General features: G+C 39.5%; 1 protein-coding gene across 8 annotated transcripts in view; it reads right to left on the reverse strand.

Moving 5' to 3' along the window:
* Positions 1-21,385, reverse strand: part of ERBB4 (erb-b2 receptor tyrosine kinase 4) — a 986,993-nt gene that overhangs the window by 596,722 nt on the left and 368,886 nt on the right. For all 8 annotated transcript variants that reach the window (XM_005279678.5, XM_005279676.4, XM_005279680.5 and 5 more), the window contains exon 2: positions 1,220-1,371. In XM_005279678.5, the coding sequence (XP_005279735.2) occupies positions 1,220-1,371 (152 nt within the window). The remainder of the gene's footprint in view (positions 1-1,219; positions 1,372-21,385) is intronic.

Below are 21,385 nucleotides of genomic sequence, written 5' to 3' on the forward strand. Positions count from 1 at the left end.
ACACCTTTTAGTTTGAGTCAAGCTTGCAAACCATTTAGCAATCCTGGTCTAAGTTTTGAGCAACCATGAGCCCAAGGTGTGGTTTGGAGTGGAGTGATTTTAATCTGAAAAGAAGCGAAACATGCCAATCGGACTAAGGTTTGGTTTGTGCTTCAGCTTTGTTAGAACCAACAGTAGTAAGTTAAATCTTTGTGAACTAATATTAAACAAAAGGTTCACATAAGACCCTGCAAAACAAAATGAGACAGCTCTAAAGCAAACATTTTGCCTATCCCTGATCTTTCCCAGGCCAACAATGCAAAGAAAAACATTTAGGGTGGGCATCTGCCATCCCATTCCTTCCCCTTGATTGAGGTTTTGACTGTCCTCTTCCCTTGGTCTCCGCATCTCCTACAAGTGTTATCTACACACAGACACACACATTTAGAAACACAGGGGGGTTTTATGAGAGTTGTACATAATCATAACAAGCCATATAAGATGGTACTTTACTCTATTTGTATCATGGTTTGACCTCATCCATATTGACTAGCTATATCATGTTATGGCCCATTTGGGCCACAATCATACTGACATTTCTTCTCCCTTCACCTGACAGTCATTCCTACACCTGCATATCTCTTCCGCCCCCCCCCCCCCCCCCCCCCGTGGCCTTAATCCAGTGGAACACACTCTCAAACGAGCAGAATACACTGGATGATGTCTTAGCTGGATGTTTCTTCTAAAACAGTCAACTGTCAAAGAATAAACAACAGTGACGTTTAGCGACTCTTAATTTGGCTTTCATCCTCCCCATCTCTCTTGATTACTACTCTCAGGCTGACTGCAGTCTCAGAATGACAGAACTGCACTAGCTCATATGCACCACTTGATCCACCACTGACATCCTCTAGCACCTGGAGACTCCACACATTGTAATGCCACAGCCAGGGTGATCAGATGGCAAGTGTGAAAAACCGGGACGGGAGTGCAGGGTAATAGGCACCTATTTAAGACAAAGCCCCAAATATCAGGACTGTCCCTATAAAATTGGGACATCTGGTCACCCTAGCCACTGCTGTAAATGGAAGGGTGTTACTGAACATGTTAGTAAGGGATAAATGTTACACAAGTATTGCACATGGAGTTCGCCACGTATGAACAAGACACTCTGTTAGTGTGCAGTCGAACACCAATACCTGCTCAGACAATGGGTAAGGTGGGAAAAGAGATTACTTACCCGGAGGAAGGAAAGATCACGGTTGTGTTCAATGTTGGTGATTTCCAGGTTGCCCATGACTACCTCACAGTTCTCATAGTACTTGCGCAATGCACGATACTGCTGCTCAAGATCAGACAGAGAACTCAGCTTGTTCTCAGTACCAGCGCACACTGCAAAAAAGAAAAAAAAATATGTATATTATATATAATGATCAGAGACACAGAAGCAAAGTGGGGAACAAAAGTTGTAGACAAAGATATACCTAACTGCAATAAAAGTCCTGTTTTAATCTCTGTATTATGTCATAGAGGAAAATGTTACAAGTTGCCTTAATAGCAACAGCAGTGACAGGTAGCGACAAATATTCTCCATAGTAATCTCAGCAGTATAATATGCGTGACCAAAGGAGACAACGTTGTGGTACTTACCAGAGAACAAGCAAAAGGCTTTAAAAGGCAGAAATGTAAGAAATATTACAAAGCAATGCGTAAGTAAGAAGTAAGGGCAAAATCTTAGTTTCAGCGAACCCCATAGGAGATTTGCCATTGACCATAATATGTTTCTAAATCTAGAAGGGCTATTCATAGTTTCAACGATTTTATGACCAGAAGGGACCAAACTATCATCTATTCTGGCTTCCTCTCTAACACAAGCCAGAGAATTTCATCCAGTTACTCCAATAACTTGTGTTAGACTATAGGAAGACTTCCAGAAAGATATTCCAGTCTATAAAGTTTTTGTAGGAAGTACAGAAGGAATAAACAAAGAAAATTCCCTTTTCTCTTCTCTATGATGATTATAATGAAATATACACACATATGTTAAGGATCAGGCAAACTGGAAAGACTTCAAAAACATTTTTTTGAAGTTTAGTTCTATTCTGAAAACTCACTGTAGAAATGGCATCAAACAGGACAGCCCATGTGTGCTTCTTTCAGTGGATCCAAACAAAATCTGTTCATTTACAAGTAAAAAAATGTTTTTTCCCCCACCTAATTCAAACTCAGCCGGATTCTGAAAGTCAAGCTGGTTTCTTTCCAGGTGCTACCTTCCTTAACAATAAGGATTGCACACTCAAAACATGGTTAAAGGAACATGGCGAGATTCATTTTCTTTTAAATGGATTTTCTTTATGTTTCTGATGAACCACGCGTTAAATAATATGTAATCTTTTAAAGATTTTTTTTTAAAGCAGGTAAGGAATTTTCCAGTTCATCTGCTAATGTTTAGAAAGGTCATTTGGGCAAAGCAGGAGCAACACCAAATGTGCTCAAGCCGACCTTTGCTCCCCTTCCTCTCCCATTCCTTCACATAGGCCTGACTGCTGCCTCTTCTGCTTCCATTTTGCTGCTGCTGTTACCAGTGGATATCCTCTTTCTGGGCCATGGGGGAAGCAAACTGTGATGCATGACCAAGAGGGTTAAGACTTCTGCAGGATAAATTACTCAAATTCAACCCTTAAAAACATATGGGGAGATAATGTTTGTGTTTTTGTGTATTTACAAATATAGTGGTAGAAATCAACAATGTAATCAAACAGTCCCTGTCTATACTGTATTCTGTTAATTCAGAGATCAAAAGAATATCTTAACATTTTAAATGAACTGTAAACATTGGCTATCGCTGCATCATCTCTCTTTGAAATGTATAGCAAATCATCTGCGAATGGTGGAAAAACAGGCAATTGCCTTGTGTTAATCTGTGTGGATAATTACCTGTGATGCTTAGGAAATGGGTCCACTTAAAGGCCCCATGCGTGCCTATTGTTCGACTAAGGACTCCAAACTGTCAAAGAAGGCCTGGAATTGTATAAAAGACCTTTGAGTTCCAATCCTTTTTATCTCAGGTCTGCTTGATATTTCATGCCAGGGAAGCCTAAGCCATAAGGACAGAGATCCTAGTTCTGACTGGACCACCCTGAATATAAACATTGGACTATAACCTATGAACTATTTCTGAAAGAACTCTTTGCATCTACAAAGCTCTCCATCTCTGCTATGAATCTGAATCTCAAAATTGACTCATACCTGTATGTATACTGAACTTTTAACCAATTCTCACTCCCTTTTCTTTTTTAAGAAATGTTAGTTTAGTTAATAAGAATTGGCTGTAAGCGTGTAGTTGGGTAAGACCTGGAATATTCATTGACCTGGGAAGTAATGTGTCCGATCCTTTGGGATTGGTAGAACCTTTTTCATATGATGAATAAGATTTTCATTAATCCTCATCATATTTGACTTGGATATCTAGGTGGAGGCCTGAAGCTGAGTTACTTTAAGGGAACTGTGTTGTTGACTAGTGTGTAACCAGTGAGGTATAATAAAAGCTATTTTGTGGTAGCTTGGTAAATCTAAGTATTGGAATATCCATCAGCTTTGGGGATTGCCTGCCCCATTCTTTGTAGTTCACCCTAATTGAGTGACCTCAGCTGGCTCCCGTGGGATTCTGGTCAAACATGCACGCCCAAAGCACTGAAGAAGAGGGATGTCATCTTTCCAGTTCATGTGACAGGAAGTTCTACTATCAACTAAATGGTGAAGTTGATTATACACTTTGGCTTTGTCTACACAGCAAACACGGTGCATGGGCTCGCCTACCTGAGCGAGCTTGAATCTAGCTAGTGTGGGTGACAAAGGCAGTGAAGACTGCACAGCCTGGGCTTCATTGTGGGTAGTATAAGCCCAGCACAGACGCTGGGTACATACTTGGCTTGCTAGCCTACTCTGAAGGCTACAGCACACTGTCTTCACTGCAGTTGTTACCCATGCTGGCTAGATTCAAGCTAGCTTGGGTAGGCGAGCCCATGCACAGCTTTTGCTATGAAGACATAGCCAAAGTGGATGTCAAATGAACACAGCGATCAAACTGAAAAGACGACAAATATTTTTTCTTGCATCTTTCCATTGTAGTAATCCCAGGCGTTTCTTGTAACGATAGCAAGTACAACATACCACATGGAGATGTGGTTTCCCGGGTGACTGTATCCCTTTAACAATTCTGTTTATGATGCCAGAGCCAGACTCGAATCCACATCACTTGCTCTTAATGGTGTTGGTGTTGCACAGCTAAACAGAAGTGAAAAAAAAAATCTCCCCGCCCAAACTTATTGTAGTTCCAAAAGTTGGCAGATTGTGACTCTGAATACATATGGGGAACTATCTCATAAGTTCAAATGTGCCATTTTTACACAGTGACTTTTCAGTGAGTGTATAACCATCCTTTAACATTCAGGCTGGCATTCTGTTCTAAATTCAAAGACCAACTCACAGCCACTCAAAGCAGAATTCCCAGTGAGTTAAATTAAAAAACCCACCCTTCGAGTGGCTACAAAATCAAATTAGAAGATAGTTTTTAAAAGCACTTTTGTCTTGGGTCTCTCAGTCTGTCATAACTTGAATGTTACTTACATTTGGGGGTGAAATTATATTTAATTTCTTTCCTTATGTATTTCATCAATCTCCTTGTGGGCCATTCTTGCACATAAGCAAATCCAAATTTAGCCAAGGTTTTGAAACAGGAAGCATATTAAATAAAATACCTGCCAGACCAAAATAGCTTTTCGGGAGCCATTCGTAGCCTTAGACTAAATCAATACAAACAAATCTCTGTACGACTAGAGCAGTGGTTTTCAATCAGTGGTCCGCAGACCCCTGGGGGTCCATAGACTATGTCTAAGGAGTCGGCAAAAGGTTGTTGTTATCATAAAACAATGATTTTTAAACTATGGTCCGTGGACTCCTGGGGATCCGCAGACTATGTCTAAGATTTCCAAAGAGCTCCACACCTCCATTCAAAATTTCTGGAGTCCACAAATGAAAAAAGATTGAAAACTCCTGGATTAGGGGCAAAGTCAATAAAATTGGCTGAAATACACACTTTTCAAATGTTTTGGTATTTTTAAACAGCAGAAGTAACAAGGCTTTTATGAGTGTTATAAATGACTACTTGTCATATTCTGTCATTTATACCAGAGGTATTTTATATTTATATGAAAACAGGAAAAATTCTCCTTTCTGATCGTCACTGGGAGTCTCTACTGGCTGTGCAGATATCTACTGTTGTGTCAGAGTGGTTCAGCAAGTGATGGGTTAAAGCAGACAGCCAAAGATTCGGTACCAACTTTCTCTCTAGAAAACTCCTTCCGGCTTCTAACGGCCAATTAGTAGCAAGCACCTGAACAATAATTCCCAGACTAGGGTCTGGTGCCTGTACACTGGCGGTCCACATGGAACTGTCTTCTCATGTAGTGATGGCTCCCCTTGTTTTCAGCTGTTAAATTATATTAGAAGCTAAGAATACATTAAATACTTTCCTAATGTTGCTTCTCTGTGTATTCTGAAGTTACTAAATGGATTATTAATAAAGCTGGCTAATTTTAAAAACACCTTTTTTTTTTTAAATTTTAAAGTTGTTTCCTCTTGAAAGGATTTGAAATGGACCCGTTATTATCCCCAGGACCCAATCTTTCAGCAATTTTTTTTTCTTTTTCTTTTTGGTTTACCATTTGTTTGTTTGTTTGCTGAACCCAGTTTGACATTTTAAGTCAAAATTAAAACATTTTTGTTTTGAAATACTGTTTTGAAAATTCCCATGAAAACCCCAACACTCTGTGGTCAAAAACATTTTGAAGAGAATTTTTCTTGTAATTTTTTTCAGGGGAAAGTTTTGTTTTTTTCCAACCAAGCTCTTTCAGAATCTAAATAAATGCAAACCCTGGGCCAAATCCTGAGCTGGTGTAATCTGGTACAGCTCCATTGATTTCAAGTCAATGGTGCTCTTCCAGTTTATACCAGTTGCAGATCTGACCCACTGGTTATGCAGTATGTATGGGTTTGATCCTACAATCAGATGCCGAACCTGCAAAGCATGCAAGTGCATAATTAAGTTTAAGAATCTGAGCCGTCCCAGTGACACTAAAATCAGGGCCAAAAGCTTTATTACACTGAAGATACTTTTGGACAGATAACTTACTGCATTAATAATTTCTGGTTGCGGTCAGAAGCTAGCAAACAGAACTAATTATTCTAGTCAAATGAACCTTAAAATCAAATATAAAAAAAATGATTGGCCCCTTTAAAGCAATCTTATAACTAAAGTATTTCAATCCTTTCATTTACAGTTTAGAGAAAAAATACCTACAATCCTTTTATTATGTGAAGATGCTCCTGTGCGTTAGCTTATATATGGGCATCTCCTCCCAATGGAGTACTTGTCCAATAGGTAACAGATCCTATGTACCCAGCAGTGCGCTCTGCCCAGTACCCCCAAATTCAGGAAACAGGAGAAGGTCACTGACTAACTTTAATTCTCCCTTGCATTAAATGGCATGGCTCAGCTGCTATAGCTCTATACAGTGAAACATTAGTGTAGAAAGCCCAAATGCATAAACAGATACACACAGGAAACAGGGTACATAACTCGGAGGGTACAAACTCCTCAGAACCATATTGAGAAGACTACAATCCACTGCATCAAAGTACATGACTTGACAGGGGTCTATAGGACAAATTAACTCAAAAAATGGAAGTGGAGTTGTCATAACTATAAAGGGAAGGGTAACAGATGTCCTGTGTACAGTACTATAAAATCCCTCCTGGCCAGAGACTCCAAAATCCTTTTCCCTGTAAAGGGTTAAGAAGCTCAGGTAACCTGGCTGGCATCTGACCCAAAGGACCAATAAGGGGACAAGATACTTTCAAATCTTGGGGGGGAAAGGCTTTTGTTTGTGCTCTTTGTTTGGGTTGTGCGTTCGCTCTTCGGACTGAGAGGGACCAGACATCAATCCAGGTTCTCCACATCTTTCTAAACAAGTCTCTCCTATTTCAAACTTGTAAGTAAAAAGCCAGGCAAGGCGTCTTAGTTTTACTTTGTTTTTCTCAACTTGTAAATGGACCTTTTACTAGAGTGTTTATCTTTGTTTGCTGTACTTTGAACCTAAGACTAGAGGGGAGTCCTCTGAGCTCTTTAAGTTTGATTACCCTGTAAAGTTATTTTCCATACTGATTTTACAGAGATGATTTTTACCTTTTTCTTTAATTAAAAGCCTTCTTTTTAAGAACCTGATTAATTTTTCCTTGTTTTAGATCCAAGGGGGTTGGATCTGTATTCACCAGGGGTTGGTGGGAGGAAGGAGGGGGAATGGTTAATTTCTCCTTGTTTTAGATCCCAGTGGGGTTGGAACTGTATTCACCAGGAGTTGGTGGGAGGAAGGAGGGGGGATGGTTAATTTCTCCTTGTTTTAAGATCCAAGGGGTTTGGATCTGTATTCACCAGGGAATTGGTGAAGGTTTCTCAAGGCTTCCCAGGGATGGGAATTCTTGGGATGGTGGCAGCAGACCAGAGCTAAGCTGGTAGTTAAGCTTAGAAGTTTTCATGCAGGCCCCTACATTTGTACCCTAAAGTTCAAAGTGGGGATACAGCCTTGACAGGAGTACATCCTGAAGCAGTGATGGAGCTGAGAGGAAGGATGCTCCAGTGGCTCACGGGCTAGCATAAGACTCAGGAGACAAAGGGTTAATTCACTGAGACTTTCTGTGTGAGCTTGAGCAAGTCATTTAGCTCCTCGGTGCCTCAGATCCCATCTGTAAAATGTGGGTTTTGTTAAGGATAAATGCATTAAAAATTGTGAGCTGCTCAGATATTATGGTAATGGAAGCCGCATAAGCACCTAAGAGAACTAGATTAGATAGTGATTTAGAGAGAAAAAAGTGAAGGGGTAAGAGTCTAGGATGGAAAGTTCCCCAGATACCCTTCCAGTATCTCCATTACCTCTTTTTCTCCCCAAGAAGAGATTCTCCAAAGGCGCCTTCATAGATTACATGCCACTAAAAAAATAATAATACTAATACCTGGGCAGCACTGGCACATGAGTGGTAAGTGTATTCCTTATATCCATGACCTGCCTATATGTTTTATAATTGTAAGGTAATTTTTCAAATCAATACAGGTCAGTTTTTAAGTAGTGCTCCAGAAGGGAGTGGAGTTGAAAAACAAATGTTATCTCAGCAAAGAAAATAAATCCCATAAAAGGAAATCCCCAGTGTTACACCATTTCACAGACATTCTCAGCAATGAAGTTCTCAAGGCATCTCTCCTCCCCGCCCATGCAATGAGGCACTACAGGGTACAATACTAAATGATAAGAAGCTCCTCCAGGAGTGAACTGTCTTCCCAATAATGACAAATCCCCTAATGAGAACCATCCAAAGAAGTTCTTCATGGGAAGATCTAAGGATGCAAAACTTCAGAGTGCCTCCACCCTCCCTTTGCTGGGACTTGAACTCCTAGATGAAGTAGAGGAATCGGATCTGATTTTTTTTTTTTACTGGAAGATATAACTAGCAATGTAAAAAATGATCCCTGCAGTGACTGAAAATGCAGGTCCTATTTATAATAACAAAGGAGTTCTGGTTTATCCGGAACAATGTCAGAATCCCCGCTAGGAGTCAGAATCATTAGGGTTCTTTGTGCAATGCCTACTGTAAATTTCATAAAGCATGCTCAGATTGCATGTTCAGATGTCTCTTTGGGAGATACAAGAAAGAATCTCTCACTAGTCTTTCAAGATCTGAAAGGCCAAGGCCAAATGGAGAATAAGCTCTTTGGGACATATGACATGGAATCAAAAACAGGGGCACCAAAAAAAAAAAAAAGTATTTTAAACTGTTAGTAAATAGTACTGTTTTACTATGCATTTTTAACTGTGAGTTAAGTGGATTTAACAAGGTACTTAAGCATGCACCTAATTTTAGGGATTGGCATACACTCAAACTTAAATTTGAGCATATGCTTAAGTAACTTGCTGAATTGGGTCCTGAGTTTGCATCTAACCCAGACTTTTATAGATGATATTAAATTAGCCATCTCTCCTATTTTTAGTTCTTAGAACAAAAACAATACCTGGCACTTATCTACTGTCACTGCTTTTTAAAATTAAATGCAACAATAATGCAAATATTTTAACAGATGCTGTTGTAATATATACTTCAGCTCTTCTGAGCGTTAATACAGTTATGCCAAAACATGTCAGCTTTCCCCTGCAATTCAAAAACTTTTTAATCTATATTTCATAAATATAATAGTGCCCCTTCAAAGCACATCACTGTGTATTGTTAAACACATTTATACACATCACCAGAAATTGACTATAAGCAATAAAATAAAGATCACACATTAAGAGCAGTCCCAGTAGGAGTGCCTCCATTGGTTAAAAAATAATAATTCACTTGCCCCTGACATTAGTTGGAGGAGAATTGCCATGTATGTATCATCACTAGCTAGTTTCTCTCACTGTTGTACCTGCCTTAGTCATCTCTGTGAGTGAACATCCCAGCCTTGATTAGAAATTCACACACCACAGTTGTCACAAGGCTAGTAAAAATGAGGGAGAGTGGTTTCTGTATGTGCAATATGCACAGGAAAAATCTGTGATTTCCTTACATTTTCCAATAAAGACAGACAAGCAAAAAGACAGATTGACCGACAAGCCATAAGTGCAGGATGTGCATGTAGTGCACAGCTTTGAAAAATAAGTTTCTCTGCAGAGAGGTTATCCACAAGCATATTGCGATTTCCTCACCTTTGTTTTTATTATGGCAATAAGTCATGACAGTAGGCACCAATGCACACCTATCATCAAGTTGGAGGCTAAGTGCCCCCACTCCCCGAGAAGTCCAATATCCTATTAAGACACATTGTTGTGGTTTATCGCTATTCAAATATGGCTATGTCTCAGTTAGAAAATAAAATCAACTAAAGATAGTTCTGTGCAATGCATCCCTTCACTATGACTAGCAGGTCCTAGTAAAAGGATAAAAAAATAGGAGAAAGATTATAAATACCATCACCCAGTTAGTTGGAGTATATATGGTTTGTACAATTTTGCTAACCCCTTCTTATTTTAATTTAGTTTATTTAAGATGTCCTGGACTATGCCTTGCTATCCTCCTGAAACCCTACTGCTCTTTCAGCGGTAGTTTATAGCCTAACAGCCACTTTCTTTTATATAAAAAGAAAATGTGGTCTATTAACTGGCTCCCAGTTTAGCTTTTACACTAGAAAATGGGCTATAAGTGGCTGACAGAGCCACAAATTGTTTCCGATAGGGCACCTTGGAACTTCGGATTGAAGGACAGTTCAGAGCGTCATTTTTCCCCCCTTACACGTGCTCTCACCCCCGCCCCAATTACTTCTCTTCATCTCTCACATTAATTTTGTTTCCCGGCCCCACCACCATCATTTTTTCCTCCTCACCTACTGACCATAATGAACGAAAGAATTGGTTTGGGTTTTTTTTGGAAAGTTTAAATGAAGTCCCCTTTGTGTATGTTTGGCCTTAATTTTCAGCACTGACATCATCTGAAAAGGCCAGCCACCCCATGACATCATCTAAAAGAGCCAACCATCCATTCGCGATGCATCTTTGGGCAGTCTATCCCTAGCCAGACTCCAGTACAATTTACTCAGTACATATACTTTCATAATTTTCAGTCTAGGGATTAGTCACAAATATTCAAAATTCAGGCTGTTTACACTTGCGATTGGGCAGCTAGGTCACAGACTATAGTCTCTGTTCTCTGACTAGATGAGCATGCAAGCAATTATAGCACATATATGCATGAATTTGGCTTACTCTTTCCACAGATACTTATGCATGCAACTTTGAAATTAAATTTTCCATTACCATTTTTTCCAGCAGCACTAAATCATTTAAATGTCCACTCAAAACTAACAAGTAGCAAGTGTGAACATGATCGAACTGAATTCACTTAAACATTCCAACAAATATGAGTTAATTATTTTACCCTGTGCTAGTGATGATCAATATATATTTAAATGAAGAAATCATTTTTGACCCGATATAACTAGTCTTCTACTAATTTGACTGTTTCTTTTTTAACCCTCCTAGCTCAACAACTGATCTTTTTAATTTTTGTAATCAGGGCTTTGGAGCGAAGCCCGGAGCTGGAGCATGGAGCAGCTCCGGAGCAGTGGAGCTGCAGGTTTTTGCCTGCAGCTGGAGCAGAGCCGGAGCACAGCTCCAAAGCCCTGTATTGTAATCAAACCTTCTAAGCGCTTTCCTATTCACAGACCTATTCAGCAACTGTTATTCCTGAATAACTTCATGTGTGAATCCAAAAGTAGAATAATCTTGTTCTGGAATAAGAATATCCATACATAGAGTTATTCAGGAATAGCAGTTCCATGTATAGGCAAGCCCTAGGAGATCCACCTTTCATTCTTTTTAAATCATGAAAGATTGAGTTTGACTTTTTTAGGGGTGGGGGGAATCTCATGACAAGGCACTGGCAACTATGCATAAAAATCATTTGTCTCTCTCTACATGAGGTTTTGCTTGAGTGCAGCACGACTTTCATTTGTTGATCGATTTGTCAATCAGGCCGTATATACACAAGACATTGCTTAAAACACCAGACTCATTGATTTCAGGAGACTGTTTATGAAAACAGAATTGCAAGTTCTCTTACTCTGGACAAGGCGAGCTAAACAATAAATACACAGTGCCTCTTTTTCACACAGTTGCAATCTATTTGTACGCTACTCCTGGCAGTAATTTATTTACTTAATTAAATTTGCTTTTATAGACAAGACATTGTCAGGGACTCTTGAAGGAATGGATAAAGTAATGTTTTATTAGCAATCTCAAGCATCGGTGCCAAGTTTCTAAAACTCTCAGAAAAAATTACCGGTGGGTCCTTTAAGAAGCCACTAATTACTGGCAAATTTGGAGTACTTAACATTGCCGTCATTATATCCTCACCTCTTAACAATAGCCTAGATTACCCCTTGCTGTAAAAGACACAGAAAGAAGGGGAAAACTCCCTCCTGGCCTTTTCATTACTTTACACTCTCCTAGCATCTTTCAACTAATCAACCATAAACCTGATTTGTCCTGCAATTAAGAATGTTCTAATTAAGGACGGATCTCACTGAATTTAAACTATTGTAGATCTCTCTTTTGGGAGGAAGCAAAACTAAGATGAATTCCAGAACCTTTTTTCCTCTCGTTTAAATCTAATGTTTTTGAAGGATGATTCAACTTAGAAGAAGTATATTTCTAGCTAAAGGAATGCTTAAAGTTTTATATTAGAGACAATTAGAAAGTGGGTTAGAAGTGGTGGACAGGACCACAAATTGTTACTTAGAGGGCAGCTTGGAAATGTAGGGAACAGGACAATTGGCTTGGAATTTTCTCTACACGCCCTAATACAAAGCTCAACTGACACAAGTGGGGATGCCTTCCTTAAGGAATTCTCTATATTACATATTGTTGCCATGTTTGAATACGGCTATATAGAGTGGAGTAAGCTAATACCGAATATGATTTCGCTGTCAACACAGACCAGGGCAAGGAGTATTCACAACATCATGTCAGTTAGCAACGCTTTCAGCCTCTGGGTCTACCCATGATTAGCTGTCACAATTTATTCTGATCTCCACTGACTGCAAAAGCATGAGAAACAAAGTGGGTGAGATATCATCCTTTATTGGACCAGCTTCTGTTGGTGAAAGAGACAAGCTTCAAGTCTTCCCTGGCCTGAAGAAGAGCTCTTGTCTCTCTCACCAACAGAAGTTGGTCCAATAAAAGATATTACCTTCACCCACCTTGTCTCTCTAGTATCCTGGGACCAACACAGCTAGAACAACATTGCAAATGCATGGTCAACATCATGCCAGCTAACTTGATTCTTCACAACCTATGTGGTAATATAGGATATATAGAATATAGGAAAACTCAGGAATTTGAGTGGTGTTAATGATTTTAAGTCGATTACTAATCGATTAAGGTACCACTCAGCATGAGTGAATGGATCAGAAACTGGCCGAATACCCATAAGGTACCGACGCATAAAAATGAAACTAAACCTTTGTCCAACTGAAAAAAGAAATCTTACAATTTGTGGGGATTTGTTTTTTTTTTTTTTAAGTTTGGTTGGTTGGTTGGGTGACGGGGGAGGAGTTAGGGTTTTTTGGTTAGGATTAGTGTCATTCATGACTGAAAGAATGAAAGACCTTGAATGAACTTTCTGAATTAACAGCCCAATGTTGTTTCAGACACTTTGCTCATTGTTCCGCCTAAATCTTATTCCTGCAGCCCTTTCATCTGGGCTCTCTCCCTTTCAACAAGGGCTCATCAGAAGGTGTCTACTCAGTACCACAAAGATGTCTCTGAAATGACAGTTTTCAAGGGGAAGTAATTTCTCAGTCCTATGAGATTATCATGAAGAAGTGATAGGTATTTATAAATATTGAGAGTGACTGTATCTTAATCAAGAATGATTATCTGTGGGTGATTTCTCTTTCCTGGGCTGATACGCAGACTTTGCATTATGTCCTGAAAATATCTGTTCATTTTATGTTATAGCATATTTCAGAGGATGTAGTGAACATGTGGGCATCAGTCAAAATGATATCACATTAGTAACTAGATTTGTATTGCAGTGTTTCAAGGATAATTGCTCATATTAGACCATGCCATCCTTTGTTGCCTTGTCATTTTAAATTATTTTTTCCAGTATTATTTCTTATCTAGTTTCATCATATACATTTTGTCCTCTTCACTTACAACGTCATAGAGTGAAAACGTGCTGCAGGATGTAAACCAGGCACACAGCACTAGAAAGTAGGTACAGACACTTTAGGCTGTGCCAGCAGCATTATTCCTCCCCAGGGCTGTGGGTAAATTGGTTTATCTTTGCTCCCTCCACTTTTCTTTCCTTATTCTGTTCTGTTTTGAGTTTAGGTAGTAGACCCTTAACTCCACCGTAGATACCAGACTTGACAAGCAATTAAAGCAAACAATTTCCACTCATCAAACTTTGCCAAATCAGTCATCAGCCATCTGCTTTATCATCTGGCTCTCCTTGAGGTCTTGCTGTGAATCTGGAACCACTTGCTTAGATCAAGAGGGAGAGTACAAGCCTCCAAGCTGGTGGGATGCCATGGGGATGAAGGTGACACCTGGTATGTAGACACTAACAGCAGTCTTCACCCTTTGCCCTAGTTGCACTTTCACCATTCCATTGTTTAATGGCATCATCCTTTAAAAGACTATGATGCAACACACCCTCTCCTCTGTGATCAAAATGGCAAATTCCTAGCGCAGAAACTGGATTAGAAAATAATTTAAAATGAAAGACTTCCTTTTAAGTACACATAAGTAAGTATGTAACATTTGCGTACCTAACACATCATGGCTTAGATGGGATGTAACACTTTCTTATCATAAGCAAGAGACCAAAAACAAAAAAAACCTTGTTCTCCTATAAAATCTCTCCAGCACTCCCAATTTAGTTCCAAATGCAACACGCACCCAAAATAATCGATTGGTAGAGTCTGGTTTAGAGAGGCCTACAGACTGTCTCTACATAGAATTGGTGAGTCTCTTTACCAATTGGTCATGACGGTAAAAATGATGTACTTAAAGATTTCCTCAATTCAGATTTTTTAAATAAATTGTTCAAATTCCCTCCCTTTCAGTTAATATTTTCTAACCAAAGGAAAGATAACTCCACAGAATAGACCTTTAACTTGCTGATTGAAGATCTGGATAGTTACTCTTCATCATTATGTTCCCCATTATTCCTTGTCATTATATTTCCCAATTTGATCAATAGCATTAGTCACAGAAGATTAAACACCTATTCTCTTTTACCACCATGTTCTCCCCAAGTCAGGATATTGCAGGTGTTTTTTCCCCATGACCGAGGACTTCAGCTGAGAAATCTATAGAAGTTACAAAAGGTCATTCCCCAAGTGAAACTGATCTTCTACCACATTGTCATTTATGATTGATGCAGACAAAATGCAAAGTAGCCTAAAAACCTCCTCCTGGCTAATAAATCAAAACATTTTTTTTGCTTGTAAATATTGGTGTGCACTCTGGAGCCTTATTTTTGTTACCTAAAAGCAACTAAAATATAATATGTATTTGGGAGTAGCACCTGGAGGCAGGGGGCATTGGAGCTGCCAAGTCCCCCATCCCCATCACTAAGTAGTAGGAAAGCACTAGGCCCCCACTGTTCCGTAGACACACAACCACATGGAAGAAAATTATACTGGGAGCCAAATAGAATGGGTAGACAGATGAGTAGAAGGGACTAGCGTTGCTGAGTTCACTGTGATAGCTGCAGAAAATGGGGAACTAGGCCACAAGTATTAGGCAAATTAAAAAAAAAAGCCAAAGATTTTAATCTTGGTTGCTCCCCGCATTCCTGGGCCCAAGATTTCAATTTGCATATGTTAACCTAGTTTACACTTGCAAGATCCTTGTCAGGAAGGCTTGTAAGTACATACAGTATTAGACCCATTTTACCTCTGTGTAGGTAAAAGCCTACATTTGCAAACCTGGATGCCTACAGTTAGAACAGTAATTCTGTATTTAGGCACCCAAATGAAGGATGATCATCAGCAACTCCTACTAAGATTAGTGAGAGTCACTGGTGTCCAGTACTTATGAAAATCTGGCCACTTTTGTTCAGGTACTGAAATATGGATCTAGGGACCTCGTTTTCAGCACCCAAGTTTGAAAATACTGGCCTAAAATTACAAACTAGAACCTTGGTCATGAAACTTCCAGAAGTGTTCTTAATCCACTAGACCAGAGCGCTTTCCCAGTATTAACTAACCCCATCTGTGCTCTCACCTTCACTTCATCAGAGTAAATTGTTCATCTCATACAGAACAGTCCTTTACAATTGTAATTCCCAGGATTATTGGGTGGGAAGTCAGCTCTCCTTAGAGAGCACGAACGTTGTTACACCACATATACAGACACACCAACTTCCATCCTGGCTCTCTCTGCTCTGTGAGGTCACTACCAGCTGTAGGAAAAACCTGCCCAACAACGAGAAAGTTTTATGTTGCCTCTTCAGGGCACCAATGGCAGGCAGGTTTCTTGGTGGTAGGGGAAGTAAAGGGAAGACAAGCCACTAAATGAATAACTGAATAACATGAAAAAGAAACACTTTTCCATGTGTATTTTAAACCAAGAACGGATTCACTGAGAGAGATCCCTGTCACATCTGGGGCGAAGTTGGTACCAAATCATTTCCCTTCCTTATGAATAATGATTCTTAGCTTGAAAACATGAAGTATTCCTTCCCTCCCCCCCCTTCTTTCTTTGTAAAGCTGCCCCTCTCCTAGAGGGCCAAGTGTCTGCTTAACTTGCACAGAGCATTGCCTTGGCAATGCAGTAACAGAATTCCATAGCAACTCCAACAATAGTGAAACTCCTTGGGGATTTGCACTTTATTTGTCTCTGGAACAGCCAGGGGCCTTTTTTGCAGAGGGGTTGCCTGAATTCTGCACACATTCACTCTACTTAAATGCGTTTTAATGAACAGTGTACAAACATACCCATTTTGGGTGCACACAGGGAAGTCTATTCATACAGTGCAGGCCCGATCCTGATTCCATTGAAATCAACGGGAGTTTTGCCATTAGTTTCAATGGGAACAGGAATTGGGTCCTTTCTGCAGTTTCCATACGCTTTCAGTATATTTTAAACGACACTGGTGACATGAAGCAAATGACCCGATTTTATCGGGACAGTCCCGATATTTGGGGCTTTGTCTTGTATAGGCGTCTATTACCCCCCCCCCACACCTCCTGTCTCTATTTTTCACACTTGCTGTGTGGTCACCCTAAACATGATAAACGTTTCTTTTGGTCTTCTTTCTCAACATGTTAAGATTGTGCTTGTGCAAAAAATGCGGCTCAGATTGGGGGTGTTTTATTTCACAAGGCATATATTAATGTAATTGTGGGTAATTATTTACCATTTAAGTGAATGGCAATTACTATTTAGTTACAGGGTAACTATATGGTTACTTGTGATGTAAAAAAACTGAAATGTTTCCCTGAGACCTACAAAGTACAATTATACAGAACAACAATGGGTGGAGTAAATTAGCAATTATCGTATAATCCACAGGTCACATAATTAAAAGGATCAAATGTCTACGATATTTAATTAGATCGAGCAAGAACTTTATTTAACAAGAAATTATATCCAAAATTCTAGCAATTTTGCAACACTAAAACTAGGAGAACTAAAGACAAACATGTGGGAAATAAAGAAAAACAACTGTTCACCAGGGATCAAATAAATTGAGTGTTTAAGCACAGAATAGCCCCTTCAGGGACTCTTCTCAACTGAGCAAGAGAGAAAACAAAATTAACTGACAGCAATGTTTCTCTCTAACTTCCTCAAGCTGAATGTGCAACTCAGTAGAATATGACTTTTGGGGGGGGGGGGCAATTTCCTAAGCTGAAATTAAACTACTGTAGTTTTTTTTTTTTAAGCCTGTGTGTTCATCAGTGGAAAATAAACAGGAAAAAACCTTGTCAAATAGACAAGAAAGTTCACATAATATAAGGCAGCTGATTAAATATTACTTAGACCTTTAAGTATTGCTGAGAACACAAGTGGTTGCACAGTTTAATACCAAGGTAATTCTGATGGCTGTATTGTGATTGGCAAGATAAATTTAGGGTCTGATCCTGCAGTTCTCACAGAGATAAAGGCCCTGAGCATCAGGACTACAGTTTGGGCACTGTGGTAATGTGTGTAAAATAAGATTTTTTTTTTAATCTATCAAGTTTGAGAAAGAATGCAGACTTTTAACTGGCTGCTTTGTTTTCTGAATATCCCCCGTTATACTGAGATATAAAAACAGATTATTAAAGTGCAGATTTCTACATTTGATAGGATGCAAATCTTCACTTTTCTGATCATTAAAATGTATAGAATAAAAACCTAACGTGTTTTTTCTATATTATGTGTTACCTAATTTTAAAGCTAACAAATACGTTTTATTAGAGATAATCCCTTATTCCTTATATTTTTTTCACAGTTCAGATATAAACAGGGATTCATATGGTATCATCTTGTAAAGGTCTGTATGGATATAATTACACATACAAAATGCAAAATATCTACAGTAATTACAATTACATGTACAGAGAGTGGGTATGCACTCACACACACAGAGGTGCCGACTTTCTAATGATCCATGGGGTGCCCGACCTCTGCTCTGCCCCAGACCCCGCCCCCACTCCACCCCTTCCCTGAAGGCCCCACCCCTACCTTGCTTCTTCCTGACCCCGCCCCTGCTCCACCCCGACTTCCACCCCTTCCTACCCAATTCTGCTCCCTCCCCTGAGCGTGCCCTGAGGCGCTGGGGGAAGGAGCTAATGGGTGGGGCTACTGGCAGGCAGGAGGCCCTGGGGGGAGGGGGAGGAGCTGATGGGGGGGACTGGCGGTGGGTGCTCAACACCCATCATTTTTTCCCTGTTGGTGCTCCAGCCCCGGAGCACTCACAGAGTCAGTGCCTGTGCACATACACACAAACATATACACACAAACAGGCCTTTTTTTTTTCCTTCTTCTTTTTCTCTCTTCTCAAATATGCGTGCTTTAAATTAAACTCCTAAATTCATATTTAGGCACTCAAGCTAAAGTAGCCTACTTTGCAGAGATGTTGAGCACCACAAATCTGAGCAAAGTCAATGGGAGCTGCAGGTGCACAGCACCTCTGAAATTTAAACCAGTTTTATTTAGGTGCCTAAATATGGATTGAGGAACTTACTTAAAGCATATGGTTTGGAAAATTGGGACCATTGGAGCAATTTATAAACCACCTGTTTGTTATTCTAAAAGTTTTTGGAACATGTCTTCTGAGGCTGAAACTTATGTACTTGATCTCTGCATGGAGGTGTGTTGTTTTATTTTTTGTTTGGTTGTTGTGTTTAATTTTGAGATAAATCTCTAGGGGTTTGATTACCTTGGACCCTATGTGGTCAGTTCAGAAGGGTAGCACTGTCATCAGCTTTGTGCCATAAACACCAGGCATGGGCCCTGTTCTACCCCCAACCCTTACCACTCACTAGTACATTACTCCTTGAGTAGTCTCATTTACTTCATCAGGATGGTTTGCGCAATGCGGTGCTATTCAATGTGAGTAAGGATGGCAGAGTTTGGATTTGGAGTACAGTGTATAGTTTGATAGGATACATTTTACACTTAAAGTATGTTTTGAATGGTGTTTTCCTTGCTGCAAGTTTTGTTCTCTTGTGTCCTTTCATCAGATTTGAACTCCTTGCATTCTACACTAACAAAAAATACTCGCTCGAACAAAGAAGCCTAGTGCCCCTACTTATTTTGATTCTTGTTTGTACATTTGTATAGAGAGAGGGGGCTGTTTTGTTTATGGTTGTGATAAGAAGGCGGTTTGAAAAGCGGTGGGTTTTTTTCTTTCTTTTTCATTCTGTGGTTTAGTGATGTTGTTGAATTTATAACCATTGAAAGTAAGGCCACACAATTTATGGCACTGCTATAAATGAAGAAAACCAGCCATAAATCAAAGAAAACAGTTACATAAATGAGCATAAAAGTGCAGGGAAATGTCATGAGATAACAATAAAATATCTTCCAAATGGTAAATCCCATGAGCAGAAACAGCATTAGTTGTGACACCTCCAAGACTCCAATAATAGGACTGTTTTATCAATGGAGTAATATTTGTCCTGAAGCTTGTCTCTCTTCAAACAAAACTGCAAACACTTTGCTGGAAATTATATATTGTAGGTTAAGAGGGAAAACAAAGATTGTGTGTGCACGCATGCACACGCATATGCCAAATATACTCAGAAGCTGTTTTACAATCCCATAAATTTTTATTTTGCCTTGATCCCATTTTTTTAAACAGAGTAAAGGACTGGGTTTTTTAAGCTATTAGTGAGAAATAAATGTCTTAAAAATCCAGTATTTTGCCCTGTCTCCACACAGGAAAAGTTGGGACCTGATTCTCCATTTTGTTTGCTGAAAAACAAAATATTCCATTTTTTCAATGAAAACCCAACATTTTTCACAGCTCTACATCACAGTTCCCTCATTGAAAGGCAGCATACCACGTATTGGCCAATAGGTCCTAGGGTGACCAGATTTCCCGATTTTATGGGGACAGTCCTGATATTTTGGGCTTTTTCTTATATAGGTGCCAATTACCTCCCACCCCCGTCCCGATTTTTCTCACTTGCTGTCTGGTCACCCTAGGTCCCCTCCTCTGCAGTCAGTGCTCCGGCAACACAGAGGGGAGTTCTGGGGACAGGGCAAAGACATGCCCAGTGGTTTATTTGGCTACAAAGATCCACTGGTCAAATTGTCCCATTAGGAGCACAGGATTGTAAATAGCAGAGCACTGAAAGTTGTAACAGCTGCATAATGGCTCTACTGCCAGTGGGAAAGGATTAAGCCCTGTAAATGGACACATTCTCCCCCAATTACTTTCTAGGACTCTACCTTGATATTTAATAACATTTCTATAAATGCCATCATAGGAGAAGTCAACATTTAATAACAAAATAAAGAACTGTGGATCAATAGCTTTTTTAGCTGAAATTTGTTACAAGGACTGAATGCATCTTAGGTGCTGTATATCTACAGGTTCTTTACTAACCTCCTTTGTAAAGCAATTTGAGATGTGCTGATGAAAAGAACTACATAAGAGTGTATTATCCTCATCGTTATGACATTACTAATAAAAAGACAAGGTTCTGGCACTGATGAATTTACAGTAATTTTAAACTTCAGATCACAAGTGGAAGTAACAAACAATTAGATGGAGAGACAGAGAAAGGATGCTGGATTATAAGAATCTAATGCAGCATTACTTTGTAGAAATTAATAGCGGTTTTTAATTTATTTAAAATTTAATCAAGAAAACATAAAAAAGGAAAGGCCAAACTTCAATTACCCGCCTACACGGGACATGGTGTACCACTTGGTCCCAATATTGGTGCTACATATTGCCCTGGTTGTACACTTACCTTGAAGGTCTAGTTAATCTAATCTGAAGAATGTGCGAGCATGTGAGGAGGTGAGGGAGGTGTACACGGGGTACGACATGTGATCCATTTAAAGAACTACTCTATTAACACAAGGCTTGTGACTGGGTTTAAACATTCCTGCATATTCCAGTAATGCAGAAGCATGAGAGATCCAGTTGTCTGTGAGTGGCACTCAGCGTGAATTTACCCATTGCAAAATGTCCTTGAAGCTGCCTGTCTGTTACTGGTAAATAGCAGTGAAGGTCAGTGAATCTAATTTGACAATAATGAGCCTGCTCAGCATTGCATTCTAATAGGGTGCCCCCTGCCTTT

Source organism: Chrysemys picta, chromosome 11 (genome assembly GCF_011386835.1).
Source record: "Chrysemys picta bellii isolate R12L10 chromosome 11, ASM1138683v2, whole genome shotgun sequence".
In the NCBI taxonomy this organism is placed as follows: Eukaryota; Metazoa; Chordata; order Testudines; family Emydidae; genus Chrysemys; species Chrysemys picta.